At 41.3% G+C, this 13,762-nt stretch overlaps 2 protein-coding genes across 2 annotated transcripts; one reads left to right on the forward strand and one right to left on the reverse strand.

Annotated features, from left to right (window-relative positions):
* Positions 1-8,085: 8,085 nt before the first annotated feature.
* LOC108113947 lies at positions 8,086-8,594 on the reverse strand. Its single transcript, XM_017224659.2, has one exon. It carries the CDS (start codon positions 8,515-8,517, stop codon positions 8,086-8,088), a length of 432 nt encoding a protein of 143 aa, XP_017080148.2. The 5' UTR covers positions 8,518-8,594.
* An 853-nt stretch (positions 8,595-9,447) lies between these two features.
* On the forward strand, positions 9,448-11,281 carry LOC108113946 (zinc carboxypeptidase). The gene is made up of 5 exons (XM_017224658.2): positions 9,448-9,742; positions 9,798-10,313; positions 10,511-10,604; positions 10,674-10,970; positions 11,032-11,281. The coding sequence occupies exons 1-5, from the start codon at positions 9,593-9,595 to the stop codon at positions 11,223-11,225; spliced, it is 1,251 nt and encodes a 416-aa protein (XP_017080147.2). The 5' UTR covers positions 9,448-9,592; the 3' UTR covers positions 11,226-11,281.
* The last annotated feature ends 2,481 nt before the right edge of the window (positions 11,282-13,762 follow it).

Consider the following 13,762-nt stretch of genomic DNA (forward strand, 5'->3'; position numbering starts at 1 on the left):
TTTTTTTGGCCAAAGAAGAACTTTAAGTTTGTGTCTCGAGAGTTTGGCGTGGCGTGGCGGTGTGAAAGCAGCTTAAGACCTGGACAAAGGCTTTTACCCCAAAATGAATGCAGTTTTATCTCGCCAACTCAAAACGATTTGCATAATCGCTGTCAAGTTAGGAGTGTGATGTAGTTGTCCTGGAAGGATGCTAGAAAGGATGTGGGAAATGTGGAAAATGCCGTGGCATTCATGCAATTGACACACATCATTTCACGCCCTGACGCCTTTCAATAAACCAAATTCATCACCCTCCCGGCTAACAAAGGCAAGGCAAGGAGGGAGTCAACGACAATTTAAAATCCTTCCATATCCTTTAGCATATTGAGCTTCTGTACACAAAACAAATACAAGTGTAATCAGTCAAGCGTTTTGTCAGCCAACGAATGACATCATCATCGGTTCCCATTCTCTTTTTTTTTTTTTTTTTTGGGAATTTTCCAAATCTGCATATCAAAAAAAATGAAAATAAAAATAAAACCAACCCAGTTTCAGGGCGAGTTCTCACACAAAAGGGTTGCTGATTAGAGCCCGGTTCAGGGTTCCGTGAACCATGAATGAATCTGCGGTCGTCGTCGTCGTCGTTTATCAAGCCATCAGCTCTGAAAAGGTGTGACTGGGAGTCACACCACCCACACCAGCCCTCTCGAAAAACCAAAAATAAAACCACAAAACCATTTCCCAGTAAAGAATCCATCATCCTCATCTGAACTAATTCCAGCAGCCCAAGCAGAGACATTTGTAAATCTCCACGCGTTCTGTTGATGTTTTTAATTAATTTTTGTTTTCCAGGGGTTTGTACGGCTCGCAACTCCGAGAGGGTTCATTTTCAGGGTCTTCTTTTAGCCCTCTAACCCTGCCTTTTCTCTGATATGATTAACATGTTGAGGTGTTGATTTGTGATCCGCATTAATTTGTCAATCACAAGTCGTGCGTTGCGGATAAAAAAGTTGCGCGGTTTTGTAGGTTTCTCAATGGAAGTTTCGATATCACAGAGAGGAAAAGTTGGGAAAAATTATGAATATATTAGAGGGAAATATGTCTTGAGGCGACCTTTTTTAATTGGATTTTTAGGTAATAAAAATCTTTCAATAAATATTTAAATATTTTTTGGGTTCATTCACAAAGCTGATTCCCGTTTTGGAAGATATTTCTTGCCTTTTTGGAAAACCACGACTGGCTAATCTATCCAAGACTTGACTAATAAGAAAAGCACATTGGCAGCTGAAACCAGAACACAGACCGACTCAATCAACATTGCATTGATTCATATGTCTCATTACAACACCCAACTGGAGAGATATTTATGCTGCAAGTGGTACTGGCAACTATGTAGCAGGCTCAACGTCTATCCGTCCTTCCCGCTTCCTGGGATGTTTCCATGCGGTTCGTCGGATTGTTTTTATTTTTTTTTTCTTTTTGCCATTCTGCACATTCACAAAATTGATTTCATTCACAACATGCCACGTTTGCCTCATTAAATCATCACTCAGTAACTATCAATGTTCGATTGCCAGCGAGCTCATGTAAAAATCAGTCGGAGTGCTCAGAAAAATGCGGGGCTGTTCGTTCGGCCAGAGAACAGATCAAATTAATTATGAATCAGAAAACAATGTAATTACATGAAATCCGATCGATGGATGGAGTGAAGAAAAAAAAACCAAAGCAAACACACAGAAAAAAACAATCGAAGGCAATTGACATTTTTACAACGTTTTGCAGGCCAGAACCAGCAGGGAAAGTTTGGCCAGGGAAACATGACAAATATCTGTGACAATCGACTGATTGTTGTTGGTTGCTCTCAGCTTGCATTCATCTTGTTTTTCCCCCCGATCTTTAACTTATATCGTATATATATATATAACCTCCTATAACCCGTTTGCGCACGCGTGAATGCCGCTGAGCCAGCGGGAATTGTCTGATGGCGCTAAACGGCCTGTTGGGCCATCGATGCCATCGATACCTTGGAGTTCACTCACTTTGCTAGCCAAGACCTGACTTTTTTACTAATACCCAGAGATATCTATCACAGCGGGTGACTACAGGACTTGCCGGTCGTTGGGTTTAACCCTAAAAGTGGGCGGTAAAAACCCAAATGACAGGCAATGAGCTCCGCCTTTTCCGCATTAGTTGGAAAAAACATAGAAAAAAGTTTGAAAATAAGTAAGAGGAGGAAACCCTTGTTGGAAAAGCTTTATAAGGTTAAGACTTTAAAACACATAACTTAAAGTTAAATTGAAATTGCTTCTAAAATTAAACTTATTTTTGACTAACAGAAAAGTGAGCTTAAAATGCATGACTTTTATGTTCGTAATTTATATTTCGCGTAAAATGCAAATTTCTATGCTTTCGGCAATGGAGAAGTTCTTTAAATAAGCTGCTAACATTTCATAGAGTTTTCATCCAAGTAGTAGTAGTTTTTTTTTTTTTTTTTTTTTGGGAATTTTCCCAATATTTAAGCGCATATTTTTCACGTTCATATTTTGTTGTTAGCACTTTGAACTGCGCATGGAAAGTTTTTCTCAGCTCCTCCTATTTTCAACGCGCGAATGGCGAATCGCACACCACTCACACACACAGAAAGCTCAGGCACACCCACACATACTAACGTAGGCCCCTCTCACATACGGCAGCTGTGTGTGCAGAGGAAGAAGCAGCAACAGCAGCAGCACTAGCAGCTTCGTCTGTTTTCGTAGCATACTTTTAGGTGGTGGCTGCATCTTCGTACACCAAATACATGAACGAATGTCGCCTCGCCTTCTCCCTATATACTCCTATTATATACATATTTATTTACCCAACTGTCACTGCAGTACCACGCCCAACCGCCCTCCTGCAAACGGCACCTGCTCCTTGCGTATATTTCAATTTGTCTGCAGCTCGAAATTGCTTTTTTGTGCATTTTGTCAAATGAATTTTCCACGTCGCTCACAGGAATTATTTGGAATTTGTTTGCAACTGCACCCTCCCATTTCGTTGATTTATACGCATTACTCTTCTATATCATATATATATCTGGAGTATATATATATATAGTATTTTTATATGGCAAAGCAGTAAAATTCTTATCTCGTCGCCAACTAATTTTGTGATTGCATGCTGCGTCTGCCGAGAAAAAGCTGAGGGAGAGATGAGAAAATGCTCTGAATTTAAATTGGATTTTTGCGCACATTAAAATGCATTTTCCATCGGGTTAGTTATGAATGCATATGAGGTGACTCCTGGGTGGGGGTGGGAAAACTCTAGAAGAGGAAAGGGGACTACACTAAATGTTTACGTTTCCTGAGCGTCAGTCAAACATGGCAAACATTTAGCAATGTTTTTTCCAGCATTTTGGAAATAATTGCTGGACATTCCGGGCCAAATGGTAATGGCCATAAAAAGCCAGCTAGGCTGGCTGACTTGACGTGACGGTTAGCCACAAAACCAGCCAAAAGACAGCGGAAAAAATATACAATAAAACTGAGGGCGAAAAAGGGGTTAACAAAAATATATATAAAATGTAACGAAATACTCGCGACGTGGCCAGAACATAGAACATGGCTAATTCTTGCATGACAATTCCACATTCATAACCCTTTTTGTCCGCGCTGTTCGCCCTGTCCGCTGCCCGCCACGGTTAGCGGTCTCATAATTATTCTCTATGTTAGGCAGGAGATGGTTGGGTAGGTTAACTATGAGACCCTTTTGGGATAGGTGAGAAACTAAACTTAACTTTATGGTATTTTATAAACAGAAAACTTTGTTTTTTCTAACTCAAAAATTCAACTTTTTCCATATAACTCAAACATAGAGTACTCCCAAGTTTGCCATCTCTCATTTCCCCAAGTTTTCCCTCTCTGTGTCACGCCATTTTTTGTACTTTATATCATGGCATTTCCACGGCTATTTTGTAAACCGCGATTTGCGATTGTTCATTTCCAGCTCGCTGTTAATTGTTAATTTTTATGGTCTGGCAATTGCCAGCCAGATAACAGCCCACAGAAAGGAGAAAAAAGCAGAAAAAAGTAGAAAAAAACTAAAGGAAATAAAGAAATTAAAGTGGCCGAGAAGAAGAGCTTCTGGCTGGTTGCGAAAGGCCTATAAAAACAATTTAGCAGGCAATAAAAATTCTGAAAATAACATTAAATTGAATTTGAGCAACGTTCTTTCTTATTGATGGGTTAGATACGATAGAGCTAGGAAATGCTATTGATGTGTGGACTTAGGGGAGTTGGCCAATTGCCTGCCAACACCCACGCCTCAACAAGGAAACATCAAAAAGCGAGGCCATTAAAGGCTTCTTTTTCCCACAATTTTCTTTATTTGAGTCGCCTGCCAACCCTTTCACGCACTTACAGAGCGAGCTTAAACAAACAGGGAAAAATGTGAGGCTGGGAGGTTTCAATTTTAAAGTAAATATTTGCCTCCAGGGTGCTTTTGATATTTATTACCTCTTTTTTTTGGGAGAAGGGGCGGTTGGAGTTATCAGTTGGTCAGTAAATAGTGAGGACATTAGCCTCGAGTGCTGACCAGCCAAAGGCAATTTGGTTCCTTTTGGTTAATGGTCCAGAGACTGGCCATAAATTTGGGTATCTTTTAGAGTAATGACTATTGGTCTTTGGAGAGCTCCTGTCAATGCCTCGATCTAACTGGTTAATTCAAACAAATTGCAATTATGCCAACCCAACCACCCTAAAACCCAAACCAAACCAAAACCCAACTGAAAAGTCACAACAGACAGCTGACAAATGACTCAAAAAAAAAGGAGACGACATTAAGCGATTAACTCGTTCAGGCCAAGGTTGTAAATGTATCTCTGTGGAGCTGCCTTAGTCTGTCTTAGGGCAACTTAACATATTGTTAACGTGGGCAAACGGCTTGTTCTTCTGGAGCAATACCCAGCGAATGTCTTAAGGGGATTTCGGTGTCCTTGCCTGATGATGCGATCCAATGCGATGTCCAATGACATGCAAATGTATGCAGATCTCAGCCTTTTGTCATGTCAACGCAGGCAAATCGACAAGCCATCCGAAAAATGTGTCTAACCAACTCTTTGCTTTTTTTTTACTTTTCGTTTTTGCCTTTCCAGCCTTCGAATTTTTACTTAAATCTGCGCGCATGTTTTGTGCGGTAAATAAAAAAATGCAAAATAAATGCGTAAATCTCTAACATAGAGGTGGGGGGTAGGGGAGTCCTCCAAAGGGTCCAAATGTGTCTGCAAAGTTTGTTTTTTTTTTGCAGGTGCCATGTCTTTTGTGTGCGTCTGCCCGATTTTCAAGCGGAGGACAGGCTATGCCAGCGACAGTTCATCAACTTGACTTGTGATTTCCGGTTTGCGTTTTATTTTCTCTACTTTGTTACTTACTTTAAAAGCGGATTAGGCGGAGACAAACGCCCACGGTGGCATCAGCATATCCACATCCCAGCATCCCAGCATCCATAGCCAGCATTGACAGCATTGAGGTGAAGGGCTTAGTTAGCATGTCTGAGATCGCTGATGTGGGTTCTCGGCCACAAGTTGAAAGAATGTCAAGGTGGAATTAAGTTGATGATGTGAGGAAGGGATACTGGTGGTCTATGATAAATGTTTCTAAAGGAAAAGACTGTTTGGAAAGTTATAAAGCTTAATCTAGTTTACAACTTGAAGAAGGAGAAATGCATAGCTTAACCATGAGTTGGCATAACATATCAAGAACTATACCTTAAAGTTGAAGTTATCAAAATCTTAAAAGAAACTATCATCATCATAAAGCTTAAAGGAGTAAAAATGAAGTTAAAAAGCTGAGCAGGAAACCTCTTTGAGATGCCCATAGAAGGGCTTACAGGAAAGCCTCTCTCTGCCCTTCACCGAATCTACTATAAACCCCAACCATTTCCTATTCTACCTCATAAAAAAAAGAGCAATTCTCAGAATATTTTTTTACCTTTCCATCTCTTCCCAGCTAGATGCTGAACAGCTGCCGCAGCTTGTTTGGAATTCACACATCGACAGCGGCGCTTAGAAGGCCTTCGCTCCAGCCACTTACCTCGTCACACACCCCTCCCCCACCCAACCAACCAACCACCTGAGTCACTGACGGATGTGCCAAAAAATCCCAACCACTTCAACCTGAGGCTATTTGCTGTCTTTCACACACACACACGCAGCCACTTCCATGCCCCAAAAATTCTCTCGCTTTGGCGGCGGCAGTGGAAAAACAATTTTTCGAGAGTAGAAAAAATAAAGCGAAAATGTTTTAACGCTACAACGCATAATGACAACAAACAAATCGCTTCATTTAACCATAAATAGCTGCCAGCAGCGACGACGTTTAAAAAAAAAGCACACGAAATGAAAACAATTCGAAGCCGCTGAAGAAAAGCTGAAAAAATAATCGCTTACTGAACACGGCACATCATCATCATCATAGCCTTCGTTATGAGCCACGCCCTAAGGGCTAAAAGTCACTTGTTGTCACATTGGTTTTGGATGATATATAGATATATATACAGATATATATTGGAATCGGTGCAAAAGAGATGATCACACAAGCGTGCAATTAGATTGCTATGCCTGGGCGTTAATTATTCCCAGGTAATTGCTGCTCCAGTTGGGCGTGTCAACGCATGGAGCCACTTAGCTGGAATTGTTCTTGGTATTCTACACCTGGAAATGAAGTCAAATTAACAATAGAGGTGGCTAGCTCAAGGAAGGTAGGTTATAATTGTGATGATAACGATCAGAAGTCTTGGATGTTGCATTAATGGCCAAAGAACATGCGGAAAAGATTTAGGTGAGAATGGGTGGGTTTTCTCTTTTAATTTTGTAAGAAAGGAAAGAGTTGGCTTAAGTCAAGGGGGGTTTCTGTGTTTTTTTATAACTAATTTTTAGTATTAATCTTGGTTCTGATAGTAATCTAACCGGGAATTAGGAGTAAGTCAAGCGGAGTGGAAGATGTTTAAGATTTCAGCTGATAAAGTTGGATAATAAATCATAATTAAAGCTGTTATTAAAAAGCCTAAAAGAAGCAATGGTTCCTGCTTTAAAGATTTCTATAATTCATTAGAATTTTTTGTATAATTTTTATAAACCTTCTTAAGCTTAAACTTAGCTCTTAGCTTAAACTTTTCCCTTAAAAATCAAACCCCTGCTTATGAATCAGTTTTCCATCTCTCATCTAAATGTTTTCCCTTACCCTCCTTTCCTTAACCCCTAAAACACTTCCTTAGCTGTCCGAAAAATGTGACTTAAGCCAGCAAATTGAACTTGAGGCCAAACATGCAACTTCCTTCCTTGGCCAAAGTCCACTTCCTTGGCTTATCCTGACCCTTTCACAGCCCTAGCGAGGACACTGGGCATGTGGCATGCCAGGTTGCCATTTTCCGGTTACATTTTGAGGCTAATTAAATCCACGGCTAACAGAGAAAAAACCGAATGCTAAACGCTTTCCGGCATTGACATTTTTTCGCGAGTTGAGTGAAAAATATTAAGCATACGACATGTGCTCCCGGACCAAGCAATGAGATTTATGTTATGGTTGCCTTTTTTTCTCCCCCCTTTTTAACCGCAACAACCGCCACACAATTAAAAGCCAGGCAGGAAATGTTAACTTCGCGATATTTATGACACTTTAAAGGCTGCTTCAGGCGAGTCCTTGCTTGGGAGCCGTTAAGTCGAAGGCAGCCAAGGACTTTTGGCAATTAAAAATGCGGCTCAAGCTTATCGCACGCGCCACGGCAAGTGTTGTGTTTTCTCTGTTGGTTAAAAAGTTTTACGCGCCAGCCGAAAAAGGTGTCGAAAGTTTTAAGGAGCAAGTTTTCGCCGCAGGACTTGTAAGCCAACGCCATCCAGTTTTTCGGCTTTAATCCCGCTTGGCTCGCCTTTATTGCTGGTGATAAGGACTAAGTGTTCTTAGAATTTATTTGGTGCGGTGCTGGGGACAAGGCAATTAGCGGGCTAATCAAATAATCCGCAGCTAATTGTTGAAAGGAGTTGTTGCTGTAGTGGAAGAGGCTTTAATTTTGTCTAATAGCTGCTGGTTCTGGGAGCTCTTTCCTTCTGATTTAACTTCTTTCACACTCTAACTACTGCGGTTCCTTCTTTAAGCTGTAGAACAAAATGAAAACCATTTCTGTCAACGAGAAAAGCTGCAGTCCAAAGATCAAGATCATTTTTATATAGACCAGGACATAGTCCTCCATAACCAGCATGGCGGGGTTCGTTAGAAGTTCCTTGATATTTTGTATGGTAGTCCAAAAGCAGGTTAAATACTGCATCAAATAGGGTATGACGAAGACGCCTTTGAAGTTGTATTGCCTTTCGGTGGTAAACATTTTCGAGGGCATCATCAGTACTATCGTCGTGAATATAGCATACAGATTGGCCTCTACAAAGGCCTTGGTAATGTTGGTGATCATCAGACTTAAAACCGATTGACTTGACATGTAAAGGTGAGGACAAAGCTGCATTCCCCAGGCCGTGAGCATCAGGGGTAAGTAGATTCCAAGGAAACCCATACTGTACTGGACTTTCTTCAAAGATTTTAAAAGTTATATTCAAGTTTTCTAATAGATGTGATAGGAAATACTTTTCAAGGCTGATTAGTTTCAGATTCTTGATCATTTTTGATGAAGTTATAAGCAGTTTCGTTAAGAGTAGCAATCATCCGAATGCCAAAACAAACATCTTCCATAAATCAAGATGATTTTTAGTACCCAAAGAACTTGAATGCTTAACTTGAAGAAGCTTGTAAATTGCTGTTAAGTCCCTGATTTAACGTAAAAGCTGTAAATTCTTCACCCTTCTCCATTGGCCAGTCAAAAAAGTTAAACAGATTGAATGCTCCCGAAAGTTTAGCATTTTCCACCGATATTTCACACAGCCATTAACATTTTTGCGAAATATTTTCCGGCCACCCCTGTAGTTTCCTATCCCTTGAAGGAAATCCACTTTGATGCGCCTTTCATGTCCAGGAAACTTAGCAAAACCTCACACCTTCTTGGCATTTCGGTAGAGGACACACGTTGACGCACCTCATGCGGTGACAACGACCAAGTCGTGTACCTCTAATACCCGCGCAAAATATGACCAAAGCCCAGGGCGAAGTCCTTTAAGCACTCGCCACAGGACATAAAAAAAAGGCAACTGAAACTCAAAGCGAAGGCAAAACCTTAACAAGGCCTAAACACTAAGCGCCGCAAGTCAGAGAAAAGCGGTCTCTGAAATCTCCTCTCCGGCTCGAGGGAAATTTATGTGCCTCGGGGCGGTAACTTCATTATGCAATGACCTACTATGAAATGGGCTGCCGTTGCACAAAATTTATGTGCAAAGTTGAGAGACAGCCTAAGTACAGAAGTGCTCGGCCTGCCCAGACAACTCGAACTGCTTCAAGTTTTTCTCCTTTTTTTTTATTTACTATTTGTATTTCTCTTGGCCAAAAATAGTTTGTTTGTTTTTTTTATGGCTGATAAAAAACAGTTTGGCCTATTCAATGAGCTCAATGGGCAGTCTCGCAGCGATAAGTTTTGGCCTAATCAGGTGGGAACTTTGAGGGGCTTTGGCAGTTCTCTACTGACTTTCCCCTAGACCGGTATGTTGGTTAAAATTCTGCTATTCCTAGGACTTTTTGCCCTGACTTCGTGCCTAGAACAAGTCCGTTATGATAACTTTAAAGTCTATAAAGTGAGAATAGATGACCTGGAGCAGTTCAAACTGCTTAACTCTCAGGAGAAGGCCTTGAAGGTGGGTTGAAAAACCCTCCAACTATCCCTTTTAAACCTGAGAAAACTTTCCACAGCTCAGCAGTTGGCGTGAGGCTCGTCACCTGGGTGAATCCTCGGACATAATGCTACCACCTCAATACCAGGAGACCTTTGAAAACCTCCTGACCAGCCACAACTTCACCTATGAACTCAAGATCGACAATGTCCAGGTGCACATTGATGCCCAGAGACCCAAACAGCGTATTACCACCATGGAATGGACTCAATTTCATACTCTGGCAGAGATCTATGCCTGGCTGGATGTAATCGAAGAACGTTATCCGGATATAGTCACAGCTTTTACCATTGGAAACTCCTACGAAGGCAGACCTATAAGAGGCATTAAGATTTCATATCAGCAAGGAAATCCCGCTGTCTTTATAGAGTCCAACATTCATGCCCGCGAATGGATTACCTCATCGACCATCACTTACTTCATCGATGAGCTGCTGGTGCCCAGGAATCCTGCCGTCAGGGATATAGCTCAGAATGTCGATTGGTATATCATTCCTGTCCTGAACGTTGATGGTTTTTCTTATTCCCACGAGGTGGTGAGTCTAAATTGTTTACGTAATAAAAATAATGAATGGAATTGAAAGTGCAGCCGACGCTTGGAGATTAGATTTCACGATCAGATCAAATAAGTGCCGATGTCGTTATAATGCCGGTGTTATCTTATCGTCTACTACTAACTAGTAATCAATTAGCTCAATTAATGACCGATAATCTCTATTCCCATGACTTGTAGGAACGACTTTGGCGAAAGTCGCGGCTGCCCTCGGATCCTACGGGGGAGTGCATAGGAACGGATCTGAATCGGAATTTTGACTATCTTTGGATGTGTGAGTGGAGATTTTATATTATTATTACTTTAGCAAGTTAAATTCCTAACTAATATATCATTTATATAGTGACCGGAGCCAGTGACGATCCCTGCTCAGAGCTTTATGGTGGACCTTCTGCCGAATCTGATCCCGAGATCAGCCAGCTTACCGCCTACATAAACAACTCCATACCAGATGGCAGCATTAAGATCTATATATCTTTGCACTCCTATGGTCAGTATGTACTATCGCCCTGGGGGCACACTGCTCTTGAGTTCCCTGAGCACTATCCCCAAATGATGCACGTGGCCAAAGGCTTTTCCGATGCTCTACTCAGGAGATATGGTACGGTTTTCACCTACGGATCCAGTGCCACGACTTTATGTGAGTTTTTCTATATATCTAGGATTCTTTATAATCCCTTATAATGGTGTATATCTTTCAGATGAGGTCTCTGGTTCGGGCAAGGAGTGGGCCTATGCGGTGAAGAACATCAAGATACCCTACACCATCGAGCTGCGGGATAAGGGAGAACTGGGCTTTGTCCTTCCACCAGAGGATATAATCCCTGTGGCTCGAGAGGTTACTGAGGGCTTTGTTGGCATGATAGCAGCTGCCAGGGAAATTGATATATTGTAGATTGTTAATAATATATAAAATATATGGCATTTAGATCAAAAAGTGAAAATTTTCTAATAAAAAATATTTTTTAAGAATTTTTGTTGCCAAAAATCTGTTCTAGAAGGTAAAAATCCAAATTATTTGTAACAAAAAGTTATTAACTATTGCAATTATTAATAATTTAACCTTAATAGAAAATCAAACCCCCTTTTCTATCACAATTTCTCCCCCATTTGGCGGCGCCACTGTGTCGAAAGCTTTTGCTCCGCCCCAAAAACGAGTCACTTGCCGAAGCTTCCAATCAGCGACGACGCAATGTTTTGTGGGGGAAAAAGCGGGGAAAAGTCGAGGAAAGTGAAGGGAAAGGGAAAGCGAATGCTGCCGAACCGAGTCCGTTGATAAGGAACACTCCGGGGCTGCATTCCCAGCTTTCTTTGGCGTTTTTTCCGGGCACTGGCAAAAGTTTTGTTTTTGTTTTTTTGTATTTTTTCGCTTGGCCAGAGAGTCTCCGCCTCTTTTCAACGCGCGCGCAGCATCCTGTTGGAAAAGGACGAGGCTGCTCCACCGTTGGATGCCCATCTGGATATATACTATACTCTGCTCCTACAATGTACATATGTGCGAGGGAAAAGCAAACGCAACGAATGGCAAGCGACCAGGGAAAATCTTCAGATTGTCCGCAATATGGCGTCAGTCTTCCTGGTACATAGGGATATATATATTATATGATATGATATATATATGGGATATATATAGAAGCCTTGGCTTTAGTTTTTGTTTTTGTTGTTGTTGTATGCTTGCACTTATTTTTTTCAATTTGTCTAATGAAATTGCGTTTTCCACTTGCGTCGCTGGCAACCAAAAATAAAAATAAAAAAAAAGGAAAAAAAAGGAAAAATGACAGCAAGGAGGGAAATAAAATGGCAAGAAAAATCTTGGAAAATTCGAGAAAATATAACGTTGACACTTTTTGCACTCTGGCTCCTTGACAGTGCGTTCTGTTGTCCTCTTCCTCATCCTCTTCCTTAGCCTGATGTCCCATGTCCCATGTCCTGTGTCTGCCTTTTCACTCACAGTTCTCTCTGCATATAAATTGAAATTTACTAACCTCGCCTCGCCTCCTCTTCTGCTGTTGTCAGTTGCACCTTTATGACAATTTTCCTGCCACTGCCACAGCCACTTCTTTTCTTCTACATTTTCTTTTTTCTCTTTCACTAGGTGTGTGTTGCGCATATTGCGGTGATGAATTTTTCCCTTTGAGTTATATGAAAAGAAAGCTACAGAGTTGAAGGGAAATGGCAGCCCTAGCAGAAGCTGAAGCTCAAACTGGTAGCAATAAAAACTTACTTAGCCAAATTGCAGTAAGCTAGGGGTTAGGGGGGTTAAGGGAACTGCTGCTAATTTGTATGATTTAAAGTGCTGAAAAAGATTTACTGTCTCGGAATATTTACTAGATTTTTATAGGTACCCAGAAGTTGACAAGAAAAAAAGTTAGAAAGACTAACTAGGGGTTAAGTTATGCTGAAAGACTTCATTCAGAGACAATCCTAGTCCCATTTTATCTAAACAAACAATTAAGAACTGCTAGACTTATGCAGATTTCCTAACCATTAAAGTTTTCCACTCCTAATTGCCTTTTTCCAACCATAAATTTCGACCAGCAACACCCAATGACTCATTGAGACCGCCAACTCCCCACAGAATAACAATTATTTATCCAAACACCAACTCTAATTTGATAATTCAATTATGCATTTCAATTCCCCCGACAGCCAATCAAGAAATCAAATCAAAGTGGATTGATTTTGGCGACCGAACCCCAAACTCCAAGCCTTAATTGCTGCCAAGGCAATAAACTTCAACGGCAATTGACGCTTGACACTTTGAGAGCTTGAGAACCAGCTGGTAGCTGTTAGGAGATCTCAGAAAAGAAAGGATATATATATATGGTATATAGTCTTTGAGCAGGGAAAGTATGACGATGGATTGGATATTCCCAACGCGCGTCATGAAGCTGCGGCGTCTGCGCCTTTTTTGGACGTTTCTCAATGTGGCGATGATGGCTTTGGCTTGGAAACAGTTCCTCCGAGATGATCGCATAGTGCTGAGATGCTGGCGCTCAAATGGAGATCCTCGTAGCCGTACGCCTACCTACCAGAAGTTATGACAGTCCACAGAGCTTGGGCGATCCTTAAATGGTAGAGAAGAAACCTCCGTTTATGGACCGACGACACAGAGACGACGACGCTGGCGTGTTGACAATGATGTTGGATGATTGGTGTTTTGTGGCCGTTTCACAGGAAAGCCAAGGGTTCCCGTTTTCCCCAGAAACGTTACCAAGGAGACAACAAGGCTCTCTGCATTGCATCTCGTCTTAGGTCTTGGCTTTCCAGACTTCAGACTTGAGACTCTTTCTTAGTCTCCAGCCGCTGCCTTATATGCCAAGTCTAGACAGGCTGGAAAAAATCACAGCACAGCATCGGAATCATTCAGGCATTGCCAAGTTTGGTGAGGAGACCTTCCTTCAATGATTGCCCCCATGAATGAATGAATCG

This window comes from Drosophila eugracilis, unplaced genomic scaffold (genome assembly GCF_018153835.1).
Source record: "Drosophila eugracilis isolate 14026-0451.02 unplaced genomic scaffold, ASM1815383v1 contig_2154, whole genome shotgun sequence".
Taxonomy (NCBI): domain Eukaryota; kingdom Metazoa; phylum Arthropoda; class Insecta; order Diptera; family Drosophilidae; genus Drosophila; species Drosophila eugracilis.